The following is a 21,693-nucleotide window of genomic DNA, read 5'->3' as shown; positions in this document are numbered from 1 at the left end:
TGGGCTGATGGAACAGTGGAGATTATATTTATGAATGGCTGGGTTGATGGGACAGTGGAGATTATATTTATGAATGGCTGGGCTGATGGAATAGTGGAGATTATATTTATGAATGGCTGGGCTGATGGGACAGTGGAGATTATATTTATGAATGGCTGGGCTGATGGGACAGTGGAGATTATATTTATGAATGGCTGGGCTGATGGGACAGTGGAGATTATATTTATGAATGGCTGGGCTGATGGAATAGTGGATGCACAGTGATTCCTCAGATAGAACAGTAAATAGGCATGTTGATTGAGGTACAGCCGTGAGTAGTTGTGAAATAGATAATGTCTGACATACTCTTTCAACCAATCGGCATCCAGGATTAGACCCGCCTGTTTTATAATCATTTGTACTTTCGTTCATCCTCACTCTATATTGACTGAAGGTGTGTGTTTATGTGTGTTTGGGGGGGGGGGGGGGGGGGGGATTGGTCAACAGAGTAAAGAGGGAATGTGTTCCAGTAACAGCTCACGCGTTCAACTGTTATTCGTATGTCACTACGTGGGCAAAGCCATTCAATACAGTCAGACACTCAGAAGCTGTCTCTCCTATAGAGATCCCTGATAAAGTAGACAGAATGCTCCTTGGACAATCAATTTTGTTCGCCGGTAAGTCTCTTACTCTTCTAATTTCTCTTTGTTTTTTTCATCCTTTTCCTCTCTTCTCCTCTCAACCTCTGACGGGCTCCAGGGGCACTGCTCCTCCTATGTGTGTATGTCGTTTTTTTTTTATCAGCAAAAGGACACATTTATAAGGAGTATATTCTCTTGTCTTTTCTTCCAGCGCTGCAGGCCAGCCTCTTTCTGGGTAAGTCTAGTCATCTAACAGTGATTGCTGATGGTAGGTGTAGCTCAAGGCTCAAAACCCTCATCGAGGTGACAGAGAATAAAAAGGTGAAAAAATATCATTTTTTTCCTGTTCCAGGTTATGGAATGTCAGAGATTCAGCGCAGGTTCCTGACGTGTGGTGATCCCAGCCTCCAGTGTGGTAAAGTAACTCCAGTGTGGTAAAGTAACTCTGGTAAAGTAACTCCAGTGTGGTAAAGTAACTCCAGTGTGGTAAAGTAACTCCAGTGCGGTAAAGTAACTCTGGTAAAGTAACTCCAGTGTAGTAAAGTAACTCCAGTGTAGTAAAGTAACTCCAGTGTGGTAAAGTAACTCTGGTAAAGTAACTTCAGTGTGGTAAAGTAACTCTGGTAAAGTAACTCCAGTGTAGTAAAGTAACTCCAGTGTAGTAAAGTAACTCCAGTGTGGTAAAGTATCTCCAGTGTAGTAAAGTAACTCCAGTGTAGTAAAGTAACTCCAGTGTGGTAAAGTAACTCCAGTGTAGTAAAGTAACTCCAGTACGGTAAAGTAACTCCAGTGTAGTAAAGTAACTCCAGTGTAGTAAAGTAACTCCAGTGCGGTAAAGTAACTCCAGTGCGGTAAAGTAACTCCAGTACGGTAAAGTAACTCCAGTGCGGTAAAGTAACTCCAGTGTAGTAAAGTAACTCCAGTGTGGTAAAGTAACTCTGGTAAAGTAACTCCAGTGTGGTAAAGTAACTCCAGTGTAGTAAAGTAACTCCAGTTGCGGTAAAGTAACTCTGGTAAAGTAATTCCAGTGTAGTAAAGTAACTCCAGTGTGGTAAAGTAACTCCAGTGTAGTAAAGTAACTCCAGTGTAGTAAAGTAACTCCAGTGTTGTAAAGTAACTCCAGTGTAGTAAAGTAACTCCAGTGTGGTAAAGTAACTCCAGTGTGGTAAAGTAACTCCAGTGTGAAGTTGTTATTTACTATAATTATAATTATTATTATCATTATGTTATTATATTTAAACTCTTATTTGTGTGTGTAGATCACGGTGTGATCATGGTGTATGGGGTCAAATTCAGCACTATTGAGTTGTCATCAAACGAGAGACCTAAAGCCTGCTCCGATACAGAGGCCTTCAACGGTGTGTCTAACAGGTCTGTAAACACACGCGCACGCGCGCACACACACACACACACACAGACACACGCGCACACGCGCACACACGCACACACGCACACACGCACGAACACACACACACACACACACACACACACACACACACACACACGCACACACACACACACACACACACACACACACACACACACACACACACACACACACACACAGCACACCACCCACACAGCACACAACTTCAGTCAATAGCAAGCATGTTTGCTATGTTCTGCTTACAACATTGTTTATTTCCCAACTTCAGTGTCCTGTTGCCATGTTTCCAGCAATTTTACAGTAATCGGGGCATATCCACAAAGCGTCTCAGAGTAGAAAATGTGTTGTAAGTGCTGAAAATAGATACAATTTACACCTACTCTTATGGGTAGAAATAAAAGCTATGCATGAAACCTCTTTAGTCATGAGAGTCACACCTAGTCGACAGATACTGAGGAGACCACATGAGCTGTCCTAACCAGTTCAGAGTTACCAGCAGGTGTGTTGATATAGAAAAAGTAGCCAGTGGTTCATAGAGAGGCAATTGCTTTGGAGATATTATAATAATGTTTAGATACTCTCAGACCATGAGAAACAACATTCTTTGATCTGATGAAACCTAGATTGAACTCTTTGGCCTGAATGCTAAGCGTCATGTCTGGTGGAAATTTGGCACCATCCCTACGGTGAAGCATGGTGGTGGCAGCATCATGCTGTGGGGATGCTTTTCAGCGGCAAGCACTGAGAGACTAGCCAGGATCGAGGGAAAGATGAACGTAGCAAAGTACAGAGAGATCCTTGATGAAAACCTGCTCCAGAGCTGGAGAGAAGGTTCACCTTCCAACAGGACAACGACTCTAAGCACAAAGCCAAGACAATGCAGGAGTTGCCTCGGTACAAGTCTCTGAATGTCCATGGGTGGCCCAGCAAGAGCCTGGACTTGAACCCGATCGAAAATCTCTGAAGAGACGTGAAAATAGCTGTGCAGCGACACTCCCCGTCCAACCTGACAGAGCTTGAGAAGGTCTGCAGGAAGAATTGTAGATACTCCCCAAATACAGATGTGCCAAGCTTGTAGCGTCATACCCAAGAATACGAGGCTGTAATCGCTGCCAAAGGTGCTTCAACAAAGTACTGAGTAAAGGGTCTGAATACTTATGTAAATGTCATATTTCTGGGGTTTTCTCCTTATAAATTTGAAACAATGTGAAAAATCTGTTTTGCTTTGTCATTATGTAGATTAAAGAAGACAAAATATAATTTAATACGTTAGAATAGCGTAACAAAATGTGGAAAAAGTCAAGGGGTCTGAATACCGTAGTTCAGCCAGATGGGAATCTTATCAAGAACAGCTTCACAGAAAAACTGAGCTGCACTGAAAAAGAAAGTGGTCCTAAAACTGATAGCACAGAGAGGGGAAATGGAGAGAAATAACATCATGTTTTAAAAAAAAAAAAAACCTAAGTAAGGTGGTGTTTTAGGTGTGTGACATTACTACTGCTCATCCAGGTGTGATGGAAATGAGAAGTGTGATGTGGCGACCTCCGGCAGTGTGTGTGACCTCTGTAACTCTGCATACCTGACTAATATCTTCCTGGACGTTACCTATGGCTGCCTGGAGAGCAGTGAGTAACCTACACACACACACACACACACACTCACATACACACTCACACACACATACAGTTGAAGCCGGAAGTTTACATACACCTGAGCCAAATACATTTAAACTCAGTTTTTCACAATTCCTGACATTTAATCCAAGTAAAAATTCCCTGGCTTAGGTCAGTTAGGATCACCACTTTATTTTAAGAATGTGAAATTCAGATTAATAATAGAGAGTGATTTATTTCAGCTTTAATATTTATTTCGTCACATTCCCAGTGGGTCAGAAGTTTACATACACTCAATTAGTATTTGGTATCATTGCCTTTGAATTATTTAACTTCAAATGTTTCGGGTAGCCTTCCACAAGCTTCCCACAATAGGTTGGGTGAATTTTGGCCCATTCCTCCTGACAGAGTGTCACGACTTCTGCCGAAGTCGTTGCCTCTCCTTGTTCAGGCGGTGTTCGGCGGTCGACGTCACCGGTCTTCTAGCCATCATTGATCCATTTTTCATTTTCCATTGATTTTGTCTGGTCTTCCCACACACCTGGTTTCAATCCCATTCATAACCCGTTGTGTATTTAACCCTCTGTTTCCCCTCATGTCTTTGTCAGAGATTGTTTTATGTCAAGTGTTGTTTTATGTTGTATCGGTGCGCGACGGGTCCTCGTACCCATGTTTATTTATGTATGTACATATTAGTGTTTGGAGCATGTTAAGTGGGCATTTATTAAAAGACTCCATTTACACTCCGTTTGACTCTCCTGCGCCTGACTTCCTACGACTCTGACACAGAGCTGGTGTAACTGAGTCAGGTTTGTAGGCCTCCTTGCTCGCACACGCTTTTTCAGTTCTGCCAACAAATTTTCTATAGGATTGAGGTCAGGGCTTTGTGATAGCCACTCCAATACCTTGACTTTGTTGTCCTTCAGCCATTTTGCCACAACTTTGGAAGTATGCTTGGGGTCATAGTCCATTTGGAAGACACATTTGCAACCAAACTTTAACTTCCTGACGGATGTCTTGAGATGTTGCTTCAATATATCCACATAATTTTCATCCCTCATGATGCCATCTATTTTGTGAAGTGCACCAGTCCCTCCTGCAGCAAAGCACCCCCACAACATGATGCTGCCACCCACGTGCTTCACGGTTGGGATGGTGTTCCTCGGCTTGCAAGCCTCCCCCTTTTTCCTCCAAACATAACGATGGTCATTATGTCCGAACAGTTCTATTTTTGTTTCATCAGACCAGAGGACATTTCTCCAAAAAGTATGATCTTTGTCCCCATGTGCGTTTGCAATTTGTAGTCTGACTTTTTTTATGGCGGTTTTGGAGCAGTGGCTTCTACCTTGCTGAGCGGCATTTCAGGTTATGTTGATATAGGACTTGTTTTACTGTGGATATAGATACTTTGTACCTGTTTCTTCCAGCATCTTCTCAAGGTCCTTTGCTGTTGTTTTGGGATTGATTTACACTTTTTGCACCAAAGTACGTTAATCTCTAGGAGATCCTTCCTGAGCGGTATGACGGCTGCGTGATCCCATGGTGCTTATACTTGCGTACTATTGTTTGTACAGATGAACGCAGTATCTTCAGGAATTTGAAAATTGCTCCCAAGGATGAACCAGACTTGTGGAGGTCTACCATTTTTTTCTGAGGTCTTGGCTGATGTCTATTGATTTTCCCATGATGTCAAGCAAAGAGGCACTGAGTTTGAAGGTAGGCCTTGAAATACATCCACAGGTACACCTCCAATTGACTCAAATGATGTAAATTAGCCTATTAGAAGCTTCTAAAGCCATGACATCATTTTCTGGAATTTTCCAAGCTGTTTAAAGGTACAGTCAACTTAGTGTATGTAAACTTCTGACCCACTGGAATTGTAATACAGTGATTTATAAGTGAAATAATCTGTCTGTAAACAATTGTTGGAATGATTACTTGTCATGAACAAAGTAGATGTCCTAACTGACTTGCCAAAACTATAGTTTGTTAACAAGAAATTTGTGGAGTGGTTGGAAAATGAGTTTTAATGACTCCAACCTAAGTGTATGTAAACTTACGACTTCAACTGTACATTCATGCTCACACACAGAAATATGCTGAATCTTTTTCTCAATATGATGTATGTGTGATGTGTTTGTATGAGTCAAATTTTTGTCGTCCACAGAGAAGGTGACTACCTGTCATGGTGTGGTGCATTTGGAATGTGGTAAGAAACAACACTCTGTGTGCCAATCGGTTACTTAGTTGAGTTGACTCGTGAGTCTCTCATGCTCCCGCTTCTCTTGCTCTCTCTCATAGGAGATGGGGTGGTCTTTCTCCAGAAAGCACTCTATGGACGCATAGACAGCCAGACCTGTAGTCAGGGACGACCTCAGAGTGAGCTGACTAACACAAAGTGTTCCCAGGAAGGAACTCTGGCACTCTGGTCACAGAGGTACACACACGCACGCACACACCCACACACACTATAGTGTGCAGAGCCAAGTCAAATCATTCTAGATTCAAGTTGGAATTTGACATTTTTGAACGTCCTCAGGAAGCTCCGTCAAAACCGTCCACTAGGGTGCAAACAAAACAAGTACCTGGAGCTAGAACCCAGGTCTATATGACAGACTGCTGCTGTTCAGACCACAGCACCATCCATCCACATTTAGTTATCGAGGCAAGTCTTAATACATAGCAAAACTTAACAGGGTAGTCATTTTTCTGTTTTTAAGCTTCATCTAACCAATCGGAATGAATGCCTGAAGTTAATCTTAGTTGTTTGTGTCCCTAAACGCTGAACTTAACCCATGTCGCCACTAGGGGCAACACTATTACCATCAAGTAGGCTTACATTTAAAGTAACTTCAAAATTTGACGTTTGGAGAAATGTGGACAAACGTCTAATTTTGCAGTGAGACTGTGAGAGCTTGTTGATCAAATCAGCGTCAAATACAGGGGCTCAGAGGGCTCTGAGGCCAACCGCTCAGACAAGCTCCAGATATCCGTTTTTACAGGTTATGTTGGAGTTATGGAGTGGCTTTGTTATGGTTCTACTGGTGTTGCTCTGTGGTTGTTCCAGGTGTGACGGGAAGCAGACGTGTGAGGTGAACATGAGAGTGAATCAAATCTCGGACCCTTGTGTCGGAACCTACAAATATCTGGACGTCACCTACATCTGCCTTCCTGCTAGTCAGTATTCTCCCTCTCCTGTCCAATGGGCTTGTCGTTCACTTGATACCAAGCACAGGTTGTTGTTCACTGACATTCCACTTCTGACACCTGTATTGTACTTGCACAGTGGACAACAACCTGTGTAGGGGTGTCAAATGAACAATTAGTCATTGGAAATGTGCTTGTGCATGATACAAAGTAGTCAACACTTTTTCATGAATGGAGCCCCATACTGGGTTGTCACAATCACTCCTTCCTTCCCATCTCTCTTTGATTGCTCCTCCCACCTCTCTTTGATTGCTCCTCCCACCTCTCTTTCATTCCTACTACCACCTCCTTTTGATTGCTCCTCCCATCTCTCTTTCATTCCTCCCACCTCTTTCATTCCTCCTCTCACCTCTCTTTGATTGCTCCTCCCACCTCTTTCATTCCTCCTCCTACCTCTCTTTGATTGCTCCTCCCACCTCTCTTTGATTGCTCCTCCCACCTCTCTTTCATTCCTCCTCCCACCTCTCTTTGATTGCTCCTCCCACCTCTCTTTCATTCCTCCTCCCATCTCTCTTTCATTCCTCCCACCTCTTTCATTCCTCCTCCCACCTCTCTTTCATTCCTCCTCCCATCTCTCTTTCATTCCTCCCACCTCTTTCATTCCTCCTCCCACCTCTCTTTGATTGCTCCTCCCACCTCTTTCATTCCTCCTCCTACCTCTCTTTGATTGCTCCTCCCACCTCTCTTTCTTGCTCTTCATCCTTTTTCTTATCCCCCATCATCTCAACAGCAGGGCTGATGTTGTGTCTGAGCAGCAGGGCTGATGTTGTCTCAACAGCAGGGCTGATGCTGTGTCTCGACAGCAGGGCTGATGTTGTGTGTGTGCGTTGTGTTTTCAGAGACAAGTATCACCTGCGAGGGCTCAACCAGCTCCCTGGACTGTGGTGAGCACATGATTACACCCACAAACACCCTCACCTAACACCCCCCTCAGCAGGTAAGGGTGCAATTGAATTATTGTGTGTGTGTGTGTGTGTAGGTAAGGGTGTGATAAAGGTGTTTCATGCTAACTACGGCCGTAGAGACGGCTCTACCTGTTCTGCTGGACGACACGAGCTCAGCAACCAGAACTGTCTGCAACCCAAAACCCTGGACGTTGTCAAACAATGGTACTTTCTCTATCCATCTCCCCATCTCTCCTCTCTAGTTTGGGGATGTCAGTGGTGTTGAAAGTTGGTTTAAAGTTGGATGTCAGTGGTGTTGAAAGTTGGTTTACAAATATCCCCCCTTGTGTGTTATAATTGTGTTATAAATGTGTAACTCTGCAGGTGTGAGGGAAAGAGTCAGTGCACTGTGGGGCTTGATCCGGTCTTCGGGGACCCCTGCTATGGAACCTACAAATACCTGGAGGTTTCCTACACCTGTCTGGGAGGCTGTGAGTACAAAACAGCTATCAGCTAAGTGCAGAAGAAGGAGATGAGGGAAGGAGAGGAGATGAGGAAGGGGATTAGATGAAGAGAGGAAAGAGAAGAGGAGAGGAAAGAGAAGAGGATGGAGGAAGGAGAGGAGGAGAGGAAGGAGATGAGGGGAGGAGATAAGGAGGGGAAGGTGAGGAAAGAGAGGAGACCAGGAGAGGAAGAAGAACTGGAGACAAAGAGAGGGAGATGAAACAAGAATAGGAAGGAGAGGAGAGATGAGGAAACAATAATAGGAAGGAGAGGAGAGATGAGGAAACAAGAATAGGAAGGAGAGGAGATAAGGAGAGGAGATGAGAGGAGAAACAAGAGGAAGGAGAGAAGATGAGGAAATGAAGAAGCTACTGTAGACTATTGAGATGGAGAGGAAGCTACTGTAGACTATTGAGATGATGGAGAGGAAGCTACTGTAGACTATTGAGATGATAGAGAGGAAGCTACTGTAGACTATTGAGATGATAGAGAGGAAGCTACTGTAGACTATGGAGATGATGGAGAGGAAGCTACTGTAGACTATGGAGATGATAGAGAGGAGAGGAAGCTACTGTAGACTATTGAGATGATAGAGAGGAGAGGAAGCTACTGTAGACTATTGAGATGATGGAGAGGAGAGGAAGCTACTGTGGACTATTGAGATGATGGAGAGGAAGCTACTGTAGACTATTGAGATGATGGAGAGGAAGCTACTGTACTGTTAACATGATGCAGAGAAGAGGATGGAGGAGAGGAAGAAGAGGATGGAGGAGATGAAAGAGAGGAGGCGTAGAGAGGAAGGCTTTGTAGACGATTGAAATGTAGGAGAGGTGATGAAGACACAGTAGACTATGGAGATAGTAGAGAGGAAGACACTGTAGACTATGGAGAGAGTAGACAGGAAGACACTGTAGACTATGGAGATAGTAGAGAGGAAGACACTGTAGACTATGGAGAGAGTAGAGAGGAAGACACTGTAGACTATGGAGAGAGTAGAGAGGAAGACACTAGACTATGGAGAGAGTAGAGAGGGAGACACTGTAGACTATGGAGATAGTAGAGAGGAAGACACTGTAGACTATGGAGACACACCCTCTGACTGTAACCTACCTCAGCCCCTACAGTGTAATGATGGCCTGGCTCGGCTGCTGCCACTTCCTGTCCGCCTCCACCGGTGAGTCCTGTCTACTCTACTGCTGGTCTACATATGAACCCATATGAAGTGATGTGATAAACGCATGACTGAATCTTTTTATTTGTGTCTTTCTTTCATTCAACAGAATAACTTCGACTGGATGCCCTTTTTACTCTGGATTTACTCCATAATCAAACACGATGAACCCCTGATAAAATCAACTAATAAGAAACCAATCCATAAATCAACGTGCAAACTAGTGACTGAATGTTAATGTGTAGCCGGCTCATTTTCAGACCAGTGTTTTTTTTAGAGAACACAACCCTATGTTATTGATTTGGATGTCAAGAGATACGTTACAATTAAAATCAAATGAATGTGACTTTTTCTTCTGAGACAGAAAAACGTTTTTCTTGACGTTTCACCATGTTAGTAGTGCCTGACTCTAGAAGGCTATTTACACCGAATGGACATTGGTATTACACATTTCAATTGGTATTATTATTACACTTTGCATTGGTATTACACACTTCAATGCTCTGGGAGTGATTATGGCCTTAGATACGAAAAAGGTGTGATTAGCGAATGAAAAATACATATCTATATTTATGTACAGTTGAAGTCAGAAGTCTACATACACTTAGGTTGGATTCATTAAAACTTGTTTTTCAACCACTCCACTAGTTTGTGCATGACACAAGTAATTGTTCCAACAATTGTTTATATACAGATTATTTCACTTATAATTCACTGTATCACAATTCCAGTGGGTCAGAAATTTAAATAAACTAAGTTGATTGTGCCTTTAAACAGCTTGGAAAATTCCAGAAAATGATGTCATGGCTTTAGAAGCTTCTGATAGGCTAATTGACATAATTTGAGTCAATTGGAGGTGTACTTATGGATGTAATTCAAGGCCTACCTTCAAACTCAGTGCCTCTTTTCTTGACATTATGAGAAAATCAAAAGAAATCAAAATAAAAAAAATTGTAGATCTCCACAAGTTTGGTTCATCCTGCAACAAAACTAGAGCCTTTAGGACCTGCCTTGTTGATAGTGCTGTTAAGGTAGAGCAGCACTTTATTATGGACAGACTTCTCCCCATCTTAGCTAATGTTGTATCAATAAGATTTGACCATGACAGTTTACAATCCAGGGTTATTACAAGCAGTTTAGTCACCTCAACTTGCTCCCAATTTCCACATTATTTAGTACAAGATTTAGTTGAGGTTTAGTGAATGATTTTAAATATTTAGGACCAGCTTATTCCTTGCCACCCACTCTGAAACTAACTGCAGCTCTTTGTTAGGTGTTGCAGTCATTTCAGTCACTGTAGTAGCTGACGTGTATAGTGTTGAGTCATCCGCATACATAGACAGGCTGGCTTTACTCAAAGCCAGGGGTATGTCCTTAGTAAAGATTGATAGGTGGGCTATTTGAGCCAGTAAAGGGGGCTTTCCTATTCTTAGGCAGCGGAATTACTTTTTCTTCGCGCACTTTCTAGTAGACTTAAATTGAAGATCTGGCAAATAGGAGTGGCAGTATCGTCCGCCATTATCCTCAGTCATTTTCCATCCAAGCTGTCAGACCTCGGTGGCTTGTCATTGTTGATAAGACAACCATCATTTTCTTACCTCATCCACACTCACTAATTATGGTTTAAACGGTTTCACTGTCCAGATTCATCCACACTTGTGTAAGATATCCAGACACAATGTGTGCCTGATTACCTCACTATACCTCTACCACTGTCTCAGTCAAACTAGTATGAAACAAGGCATACTTACTTGAATTTGTTTATGATGTCATTTGTTTTTTATTCCTTTTGTCATTTACAATATCATACTGGCACAGTGTACATAATTACTAATCAACAATAAAAAAAATTAGACAACTTATTAAGTGTAAAAATTCTGAAGTATTTGCTACATTATGTTGACATAATGCAGGAGAAACAGTAGCACTACCACAACATTACTGGAAAAATAAAACCATTGTAAAAAAAAATGTAATATATTTTTTACATTTACGAGAAACACATTCTTAACTGACATGTTACATTTTACTTGACATTATACAAATGCAGCTAATACATGGAATTAGAAATGATGTCGATACTAAAGAAAAATCACAAAATATATATTTGGAAACACCCTATCAAAAATGAAAACATCCTAACTAATGTGTAAAAAAAATATTCCTAACGTGAAAATGTTCCCAGACATTCAGATTGCGTGCTCAGTCCCCTCCTGGAAGTAGGAAGCAACACATCTGCCACGCTGATCCTCAACACTGGAGCCCCCCCAGGGGTGCGTGCTCAGTCCCCTCCTGTACTCCCTGTTCACTCATAACTGCACGGCCAGGCACGACTCCAACACCAACATTACGTTTGCCTGATCACCAACAGTGACGAAACAGCATAAAGGGAGGAGGTCAGAGACCTGGCAGTGTGGTGCCAGGACAACCTCTCCCTCATCGTGATCAAGACTAAGGAGATGATTGTGGACTACAGAAAAAGGAGGACCGAGCCGGCCCCCATTCTCATGGACGGGGCTATAGTGGATCAGGTTGAGAGCTTCAAGTTCCTTGGTGTCCACATCACCAACAAACTAACATGGTCCAAGCACACCAAGACAGCCGTGAAGAGGACACGACAAAACCTATTCCCCCTCAGGAGACTAAAAAGTTTGGGCATGCGTCCTCAGATCCTCAAAAGGTTTTACAGCTGCACCATCGAGAGTATGGTTGCATCACTGCCTGATATGGCAACTGCTCGGCCTCCGACCGCAAGGCACTACAGAGTGTAATGCAAACGGCCCAGTATATCACTGGGGCCCAAGCTTCCTGCCATCAAGGACCTCTATACCAGTGTAGCTCCCTTCTGTAACCACGAGCACAACCGTTCCTTGATTTTAACTGGCGGTTTTATTCTGTAGTTTTAGTCAGAATTATCACCTTCCGTGAGAACTATAAGGTAAATGAAAAATACAGTTAAGCCCACTCTTACAACCTCCTTATCTTACGAGTGATTTATTAGCTTGGTATAACTCTGAAGTGCCTACATACATAACAGTTTAACCGGCGTTATAACGGGTTCAGATTAAACACGTGAGTAAAGGAAAAAAATACCTCATTGGCTGCTTATTACAGAAGGGAGGAAATCAAAACTTCACACTTATTATTCCTGGCGTGAATTCACACTTCATCCCAACATACACCCTTCAACCTTTATGAACTACACCCGATGACATGAAAACTTAGCTAACGCAGCACAGGATTGCCTTCCCTCCAAAAGTGTGTCGCTGCAATAAGGATCCCCGTTACAACAGTATTAGCTACGTAGTTCCGCTTGTATTATAATTTCCCCCGCACAGCGGACACGTAAAACAATTCAAACAAAAGACAACGACATAACCTGTAAGTCTAACTGTCAGTTACAACCAGGCGGTGTCAAAGGAAGGCCCTAAAAATTGTCATAGACTGTTGTCTTTGCTACCGCACGGCAAGTGGTACCGGAGCGCCAAGTCTAGGTTCAAGAGGCTTCTACCCCCATGCTACTCTCTGTTATTATCTATGCATAAGTCACTTTAATAACTCTACCTACATGTATCTATTACCTCAATTATCTCGACTAACCGGTGCCCCCTCACATTGACTCTGTACCGGTACCCCCTGTATATAGATAGCCTCACTATTGTTATTTACTGCTGTTCTAAATTCTTTTTTACTTATATTTCTTGTATTTGGGGGGTATTTTTCTTAAAACTGCATTGTTGGTTAAGGGCTTGTAAGTAAGAATTTCACTGTAAGGTTTACACCTGTTGTATTCGGCGCATGTGACAAATACAATTTGATTTGATTTGATTGTGACATGTTGTAAAATTTCTCACAGTGTGAACACTTAATTTTTTGTATATATTTTTTTTATTTCACCTTTATTTAACCAGGTAGGCCAGTTGAGAACAAGTTCTCATTTACAACTGCGACCTGGCCAAGACAATTCCACAACAACTACCTAATACACACAAATCTAAGTAAATAAATGGAATAAGAATATGTACACATATGGATGAGCAATGATCGAACGGCATAGATGCAAGAGGCAATAGATGGTATACAGATATGGCAAATAGGAGTGGCCTATTATCTTCAGTAATTCATATTTTTTCCCACTAATTGGTATTTCGACCAATTACATCAGATATTTTTTCATCAGATCTTTTCAGACCTGGTCTGATTGGTCAAAACACCAAATAGTGTATTGGGCCAGGTGAGACTCCCACAACCAGAAAACATATTGCATGCCGAGATCAACTTTTCAGATTTTTTTTATTTTAAACATGATTTGGAGATTTTTACATTAAAATTATAAAAACAGTTCTGTTAGGAATTAAGATTTTTTTCAGGAGGCCTAATACATTATCAGAGGATATTGGCTACGGCCCTAGACTGCCAATATTGTTCCTCTCAGACAATATTACATTTCAAATCTCAAGCTTTGATTGACAAAATAGATCAGTAGGTGTAGCACTTGCGACGCACAGCTGAGCATAAATTGAAATAATTTGCTTTTTATTTTCCTGAACTGATGGTACCTGCATGTGGTGGTCATGTTGTTTTCAAGATAACTGGGAACTTGGGGGGAAAAAAACGAGGTCAAATCATTAAGTCAATGAACTTCAAGTCGGAAAGATGGAGCTCTAGAAAGATGGCCAAGTTTTCCAGTTGGCTGTTGAAAATGATTTTTCCCAGTAGGATTTTTTTGCTTTCAAATGCACATATTCCAGTCAGTCTAATCTGATATTTTCTAGTGAGCAGTACGTTGCTCTATATTGCAAACTGTAACAGGGAAAAATCCTACGGTTTCAAATGAAATGTCACCAGATGGCTCTACCATTAAAATAATAATGGTGAGCACTATAGAAAGCGGCTATATTGCAAGGAGCTTCTCTTTCCGTCTCCTGTTCTGCACTGCTGTGAAAAACAGGGGATGGTCAAACCAAACACCATGTAGACATCCATCTACTACATCCATCCATCAACTACATCGCTCTACTACGGTACATCCATCAAATTACCACATCCATCCACTATATCCAGCCATCAACTACATCTCTCTACTACGGTACATCCATCAATCCACTACATCCATCTACTACATCCATCCACTATATCCAGCCATCTACTACATCCATCCATCTACTATATCGCTACTATAGCCATAAATACACTACATCCATCTACTATATCGCTACTACATTCATCCAGCCACTACATCCATCTACTACTACATCCATCTACTATATCTCTACTACATCCATCCATCCACTACATCAACCACATCCATCAATCTACCACATCCATCTACCTACTACATCCATCCATCTACAATATATATCCATCCATCCATCCACCTACTACACTGCTTTCACCAATCATATGTTTCCACGTTAGTCAAATCAAATCCAATTGCACTGCAGACAAAGGAGAAGAGCAAGGAGATGATGATGAATTGGACCAGTGCAGAATACTACGGTACACACCCTAATATGAAGTGCACTAGATACATACAACAATGTGTTAAAATATAGTGCTGTAGTTTTCATTGTGTTACAGACATTTAAAGGCAGTCTTTGGATTCAGAAGTCTGACGATTGCGACTTTGGTTGGAAGCTAGAAGGGCATCAGTCTCAGCCACTTCAGCAGGTGGAGCGACTTTACTCTCTCTTTCAGAAACAGACACTTCTACAGGTTCTGTTTTATAGTGGCTGGCATCTAATATCGTCATAGGGGCTGTGTCACCTTGACCTGGGTTAAAAAGAGGAAACACCTCCCCAATGAACATAGCTCTCACAGTGACAATCAGTTTATTGTCTTTTACGTTGATAAAAGAGAGTACTCCTTGGTCATAGTCAAAATACACCCCTAGTATCTGAGGTCTAGGATTGGCAGGAAGTAGGATGTCGGGGGCCATATTAAGCCGTAAGCCTTTCTCTTTGTCTGAGGACAGGAACCAGAAACCATTGGAAGGTGTGGCTGGTACATCACCATGTCTTTTAACAGGCCCACTTGCCAGTCCAACCCACCAGGATTTTTTACCGCCTACCTGCTCATTATGCAGTCCAACCTCCCAGTAAGCATTGCTGCCCGAGGTAAAACCACGTGTTCCAAGTATATAAGCATGCTCACCCGGAGGACATGGATTATCTTTACTGTCTCTCACAATTTTACCAGTTGAACCAACTGTCAGATAAGGAGGAGCTGTCTTGGGATCCAATGTGACATCCACTGTTGAAGACAAACACAGAATCAGGAGATGCCAATGAACCGTAATAACAACAATAATGATAATAATAATCAGAATGTATCAGAAATATTTCAAAATAGATTACCTCCAGCTTGTCTCATAGTCTCCATATCGACTAAATCTACACAAAAACAGGAACAATTTGTAAATGTTAAATGTATTTTGTACAGTAAGTGTATTTTGGATCAATATTTGCTATACACTCTTAGAAGTGTGGCATCTTGCATGATAAAGAAAGGCAATATCAGAATAAATTCAGATTCTCGTTGGAAAATGTCAAAATAGATTACCTTCAGGTTGTCTCATAGTCTCGATATCCACTATATCTACACAAAAACAGGGAGAGTAGGAAAATGTTAAACGTATTCTGTACAGTAAGTATTTTGGATCAATATTTGCCATATGATAAAGAAAGCCAATATCTTACATTGTGGTGACTAAATGCACAGAATATGGTCCATAGGTAGTGTTTATAATTTAGTGTCCATTGACTTGATGTAGTGCTAATTTAGCGTTTTAATTGTATTCTCTTATAGGATCAATGTAGGCCTAGTTACAGTATAAAATACCACAACATTTAGGACACATGGTTATAAAGTTAAGCATTGAAAATCAAATTATGAACACTGACATTGTAAAGTGTGATGTGGATAAATAGATTCCTTACCTCCTGTAATCACACGTGTTGATTTGTTTCCTGAAAAGCAAAACACACATGAGTTTTCAATCGAATCATAGGAGGCATAAAGGTGGCATTAGGAGATGTCTTGATGACTTGCCTAATGTTTTCTCCTGTAGGTAATCCAAATATGGTGGAAAGAGGATTCCATACCCTCTTAGGCTCAAGTTCAAATGTGACCCAGTCTTAACATTTTCATGGCATTGTATGCTTATCAATATATAGTATAACTATCCAAACCAAAACATAGCCCTGACCTGTCTTTTTGTAGAGCACACCGACGAAGACAACGGACAGGAGCAGAAGCAGAGCTAAAATGATGACAGCTGTTTTCAGTCCTGATGAAGTCTCTGTAAGTGGAAAGAAGGTATCCCTTATTTAATTCAACAAACTGGTGGACACACACACACACACCTTGTAATAGGTTCCAGATCAGCATATAGCAGAAAGAAACACGGTTATTATCTTTATTGACCTGGTACAGCCGCCACGTTCCGTAGGTCCACTCTTCCCTCCAACTCCTCCCCTTCAGACAGAACCAGAGAACAGGATACCCAGGGAGCACTGGAGGAGGAAGAGAGGACCCAGCTGTGGGCAGACACCAGACCATGGGCACCACTGCTGTAGTCCAGCTTCTCAGGTTTCAGAGTCTGCCTCCCATCTGACCACTGTAGCCTGGGCCTTGGCTTCCATCCATGGGAAACACAGCTCACATTCACAGAGTCAGAATCTGTTCTGACTGCTGAGAGGAGAGGAGGGGTGCCCATCACTGGGAAGGAGATTAAGTGCACATTAAGGAGGAGGGGATTAAAGTCTCAAATAAAAATATATATTTTTTTTAACCTTGGCTAATTCAACTATTTGTGAAAGAATGATGGAGAAAGAATGATGGATATCATTTCATTTCTGTAGCATCATTCCTGGATATGTTTTGCTTGAATAAACTCACCAGTCACATTGAGAAAGACACTGGCAGTCTCATAGTCCTGGTTACTGCTGACGTAACACACATACTCCCCTTGGTCTCTCAGAGTGACATTAACCAGCGTCAAGGTCACATCCCCTCCCTTCAGCCCTTCTGAAGTAACCTCCCGGAGCCCCAGGGAGCTGCGGCCCACGTATTGGGACTGCTGTGATGCTTCCTGGATCTTCCTCTCTCTGTAGTGCAAGACCGGGTTGTCGAAATCTTTGGGCCGGTACCAACGCACCTCCAGGCCCTCTGCGTTCATGGAAGGGGTGAGCCAGCATGGCATGGTGGCAACATGTCCCAACCGTGCCGAGACCGGATCCTCGGGTACCGAACACGTGAACATTTCTGATAGAGGAAGAAGAAAGTGTTCAAACTATCACCATCTGCTGATGACACTGTTTTACTTTGTTTTAACTTGGTTAGTTTAAAATGTCAAAAGTCATAAAGTTATTGTTATTATTATTACTAAAAGCCTCAGAAATGTGTTGTTTGTTTTTTGTCAAATACATCTCAAGGCACCTCCAAAATTTAGCCTAGAATGCATTTGTGGTCTGGTATCCAAAGATCCGATATCTTCAAATCTGTAACATCCATTAGAAAACCTGTAGCCTTGTAAATACCAGACTGATTCACGCTGCAGATACAACATCAATATTAGCTTGCGGGATCAGGCGCCTTTGCAAAGCTAGAAAACTGTCACTGGATACCACAGCCACAAAGTTCTAACAGCCATCGTGAGCAAATTGATTTTGTCCCCCCACACCAAACGAGATCAAGACACGCAGGTTAATAAAATATCAAAACTAACTCTGAACGAATTATATTAATTTGGGGACAGGTAAAAAAGCATTAAACATTTATGGCAATTTAGTCAGCTAGCTTGCATTTGCTAGCTAATTTGTCCTGGGATATGAACATTGAGTTTTTATTTTACCTGAGATGCACAAGGTCCTCTACTCCGACAATTAATCCACACATAAACCGGTCAACAGAATCGTTTCTAGTCATCTCTCCTCCTTCCAGGATTTTTCTTCTTTGGACTTATATGGCAATTGGCAACTAACTTTATTTTTTTATACATATTTTTAATTGTTTTAATGTATTCATAATACAGATCAACAACTTACATTGCTACATCATGCAAAACAAAACACAGGCACTAACAATAAAATACTAAAACATGCAAAAAATATCAATTAAATAATAAAAATCAACTATTCTAGTGCAATTGTAATCACACTGAAAAAATCTCATTGGCAAATAACTTTCATAAAAGGTTTATTACCACCACTGATGTATTTCAGTCACACAGGAGGGTATAACCAATGAGGAGAAGGCAGATGGGTATCTGCTTCTATAAACCAATGAGGAGATGGGACATGGATATCTGCTTCTATAAACCAATGAGATAGGACATGGGTATCTGCTTCTATAAACCAATGAGGAGATGGGAGAGGCAGGACTTTCAGCGCGATCAGCGTCACAAATAGAACTGACTACTGTTCTTTCCCTTGGCAACGCAGACCATCGTTGGCGCGTGCGAGCAGTGTGGGTGCAATAATTGAATAATTATATGTCGGTGTGACGGGAAGGAATTGCGCCGGCAAAAGATTCCAAATAGGTCTATACAAATACAGTAATTAGTCTATTACAGTTCCTTTATTGATTCATTGTTATAATTCAGTAAAGATTTAAACCGCCACTACTAGTCTTGGCTACTCACCAGAAGTGGCAGTGGAGAGAGATACACCCCAAACTGCCAATATGTACAACCACATAACCTGAAAAAAATGACAAAAAAATGTTAATTTCACTATATTGAAATCCTGCCTATCGTTCGAGGGCACATATTACTTTCACCTTCAAATAGCAATCTAAAATATATTGATTGGGCTATGGTCGATCGTGCAAAAATCATTTAAATACTGTATTTCCGCAATAGTTGTTCGACAAAAAAAATTCGACAAAGGTAAACCACATTACGCCACGAGGTACCTTTAAAAGCGAAGGTCTACTTACTGTATACAGGGCCCTCGAGCTGTCTTTTTCAATAACGCAAGGTGGCATGTCGTGCGTAAAATCTCTGAAAAATCACGACATCCAAATGAAGTCGGGAAATATTAGTTCAGAAAATAATGATTACAATCCTTTATCATATAATATCTCAATCACACTTATGCGAATAACTAGACCTGATCTTCACCCGACAAGACCGTAGAACAATAAATGTGCTGTGCCTATTGGTCGCAGTTTACTTTCACTTTCGAATTTGTTCAAATGTACTGTAGACTTTCAGAACTAAACCAAGATAGATATGGAACGCCGTTTGGTCTTTGAGTGTCAAAAAAAGACACGCGTCAAATGAATGTGTTTAAAAAATAAAATAAAAACATTCACTCAAATAATCTGAAAAAAAAAATCACTATTGTAACACTATGTACATATTGTTGTACAGTTGAATGGTGAGGTATAGACCATTTCTATCTACAGTATGTATTAAATGATGAACATCTATTTTACATTCGGATGGGTTATAGGTGGAAAGACTAAATCTGGTGTGAAATAACACCTTCAATTCGTTTTTTTTTTTTTTTTTTTTTAAATCAAAGTGAAATGCAACTCATGATACACAGTGGTGAAAAAATGACCCAATTGTCATATTTGAGTAAAAATAAAGATAACTTAATATTAAATGACACTAGTAAAAGTCACCCAGTAAAATACTTAAGTATATTTAAAACCAAATACCTTAAGTATCAAAAGTACATGTAATTGCTAAAATATACTTAATATCAAAAGTGAAAGTAAAAATACATTTCAAATTCCTTAAATTAAGCAAACCAGACTGCACAATTGTCTTGTTTATGTTGTTGATAAAAAAAAAAAAAATGTAGCCAGGGGCATAATCCAACATTCAGGCTATCAAGGCACAAGGCGAGACCCAGATGCAGACACAGGAGGCAGATGGTTGGAGTCCTACAATGTTAAATAATCCAAAGGGGTCGGTAAGAGAATAGTAGTGGACAGGCACAAAGGTCAAAACCAGATCAGAGTCCAGGAGGTACAGAGTGGCAGACAGGCTCATGATCAAGGCAGACAGAATGGTCAGGCAGGTGGGTACAGAGTCCAGAAACAGGCAAAGGTCAAAACCGGGAGGACAACAAAAATGAGAATCGCGAAAGAGTACAGGAAAAACCACAATGATTGACGAAACATACAAGACAAACTGGCACAGAGAGACAGGAAACACAGGGATAAATACACTGGGGAAAATAAGCCACACCTGGAGGGGGTGGAGACAAGCACAGGAACAGGTGAAACAGATCAGGGCGTGACACAGACATAATTTACAAACAAAGAATTTGCATTTAGTGAGTCTGCCAGATCAGAGGCAGTAGGGATGCCATCTTGATCAGTGCCTGAGTGGACCATTTTCCTGTCCTGCTAAGCACTCAAATGCAACGAGTAGTTTTGGGTGTCAGGTAAAATGTATGGAGAAAAAAAGTACATTATTTTCATTACAAATATAGTGAAGTAAAAGTAAAAGTTGTCAATAATATAAATAATAATGTGTAGTAGATACTGCAAAAAAAACTATTTAAGGAGTACTTTAACTTATTTTTACTTAAGTACTGTAAATAATACACATTGCCTATTTCGCTCATGCTAAACAATGCCAAACCACAGATGTTACATGCAGTACAGGTAATGATACTAGATGGACTCTCAAATTCACACAAAATGTTTAGCCTGGTCTGATGGTTTCCCATGTGGACAACAGGACAAAAATGAAAGACAGCATGAAATGCATGAAAGAGGGCAATTTTAATGTGAAATATTCATCTAACAAACTTACAACCCAAACAGAATGGCATTTGGAGTATACTGTGCTGTAGTTCTGGAGATGGAGGGGTGTCATGATATGTCAGTGTTACCATCATGACTAAGCCAGTTGGACATTACAAAGCATCTCTGCCTAATCTGGATCCTAAAGGAACCCTTCTTCACAGGCCTCTTTTTCTAAACTTGACATTTCTGACAATACAATGTACAAAATTCTAGCTTGGCATGGCAACGTGACAATAATGAAAGCCAGAAAGAAATAATGAAAGAGCCATTTTTACTGTGAGATATTTATTGCATTTCCATGACTGCTCAAATCGTGTTTCCTCATGGGTCTCTCTCGTCCCTCTGCACCACACTCATGGTGGGCAAAATGTTTGGAACATCGAATCGCACCATCAAAATCGCAGTACATATAGAATCGTGACAATCGCAATACATATCGTATCGGCACCTAAGTATCGAGATATCGTATTGTGAGGTCTCTGGTGACTCAATACATGTCGTATTGTGAGGTCTCTGGTGACTCAATACATGTCGTATT

The 21,693-nt window shown here is 41.2% G+C and overlaps 2 protein-coding genes across 6 annotated transcripts; one reads left to right on the top strand and one right to left on the bottom strand.

Moving 5' to 3' along the window:
• Positions 1–389: 389 nt before the first annotated feature.
• On the top strand, positions 390–9,732 carry stl1 (rhamnose binding lectin STL1). Of its 3 annotated transcripts, none has more exons than XM_036956478.2 (13): positions 390–656; positions 832–855; positions 973–1,035; positions 1,880–1,991; positions 3,517–3,632; positions 5,788–5,829; positions 5,922–6,057; positions 6,688–6,797; positions 7,667–7,711; positions 7,807–7,936; positions 8,096–8,202; positions 9,331–9,389; positions 9,496–9,732. In XM_036956478.2, exons 1-12 carry the CDS (start codon positions 626–628, stop codon positions 9,342–9,344), a joined length of 930 nt encoding a protein of 309 aa, XP_036812373.1. In that variant the 5' UTR covers positions 390–625; the 3' UTR covers positions 9,345–9,389; positions 9,496–9,732.
• A 1,410-nt stretch (positions 9,733–11,142) lies between these two features.
• On the bottom strand, positions 11,143–20,196 carry LOC110500791 (butyrophilin subfamily 1 member A1). 3 transcript variants are annotated; one of them, XM_036958301.2, is made up of 10 exons: positions 19,499–19,606; positions 19,302–19,389; positions 19,030–19,087; positions 17,286–17,651; positions 16,812–17,105; positions 16,594–16,686; positions 16,325–16,354; positions 15,948–15,983; positions 15,743–15,778; positions 11,143–15,638 (listed from the first exon to the last, which is right to left on the bottom strand). In XM_036958301.2, the coding sequence occupies exons 2-10, from the start codon at positions 19,371–19,373 to the stop codon at positions 14,971–14,973; spliced, it is 1,653 nt and encodes a 550-aa protein (XP_036814196.2). In that variant the 5' UTR covers positions 19,374–19,389; positions 19,499–19,606; the 3' UTR covers positions 11,143–14,970. The 3 variants fall into 3 exon arrangements, with proteins under 3 accessions (XP_036814196.2, XP_036814197.2, XP_090071043.1); XM_036958302.2 differs by having other exon boundaries at positions 19,326–19,389; XM_090214917.1 differs by having other exon boundaries at positions 19,326–20,196.
• Between the last annotated feature and the right edge of the window lie 1,497 nt (positions 20,197–21,693).

Source organism: Oncorhynchus mykiss, chromosome 21, assembly GCF_057628025.1.
Source record: "Oncorhynchus mykiss isolate SJ-2025 chromosome 21, ASM5762802v1, whole genome shotgun sequence".
NCBI classification, from domain to species: Eukaryota; Metazoa; Chordata; class Actinopteri; order Salmoniformes; family Salmonidae; genus Oncorhynchus; species Oncorhynchus mykiss.
Note: the sequence above shows the minus strand (reverse complement) of the source record. Positions and strands in the feature narration are given on the sequence as shown.

Coding starts and splice junctions, on each gene's coding strand:
- LOC110500791 (XM_036958301.2), bottom strand. CDS start 19,373: ATGCCACCTTGCGTTATTGAAAAAGACAGCTCGAGGGCCCTGTATACA. Junction 17,106..17,285: donor TGTCTTTCTCAATGTGACTG/GTGAGTTTATTC, acceptor TCTCCTTCCCAG/TGATGGGCACCCCTCCTCTC. Junction 16,355..16,593: donor TGTGCTCTACAAAAAGACAG/GTCAGGGCTATG, acceptor TTTGCTTTTCAG/GAAACAAATCAACACGTGTG.
- stl1 (XM_036956478.2), top strand. CDS start 626: ATGCTCCTTGGACAATCAATTTTGTTCGCCG. Junction 1,992..3,516: donor TTCAACGGTGTGTCTAACAG/GTCTGTAAACAC, acceptor CTGCTCATCCAG/GTGTGATGGAAATGAGAAGT. Junction 6,058..6,687: donor CTGGCACTCTGGTCACAGAG/GTACACACACGC, acceptor TGGTTGTTCCAG/GTGTGACGGGAAGCAGACGT.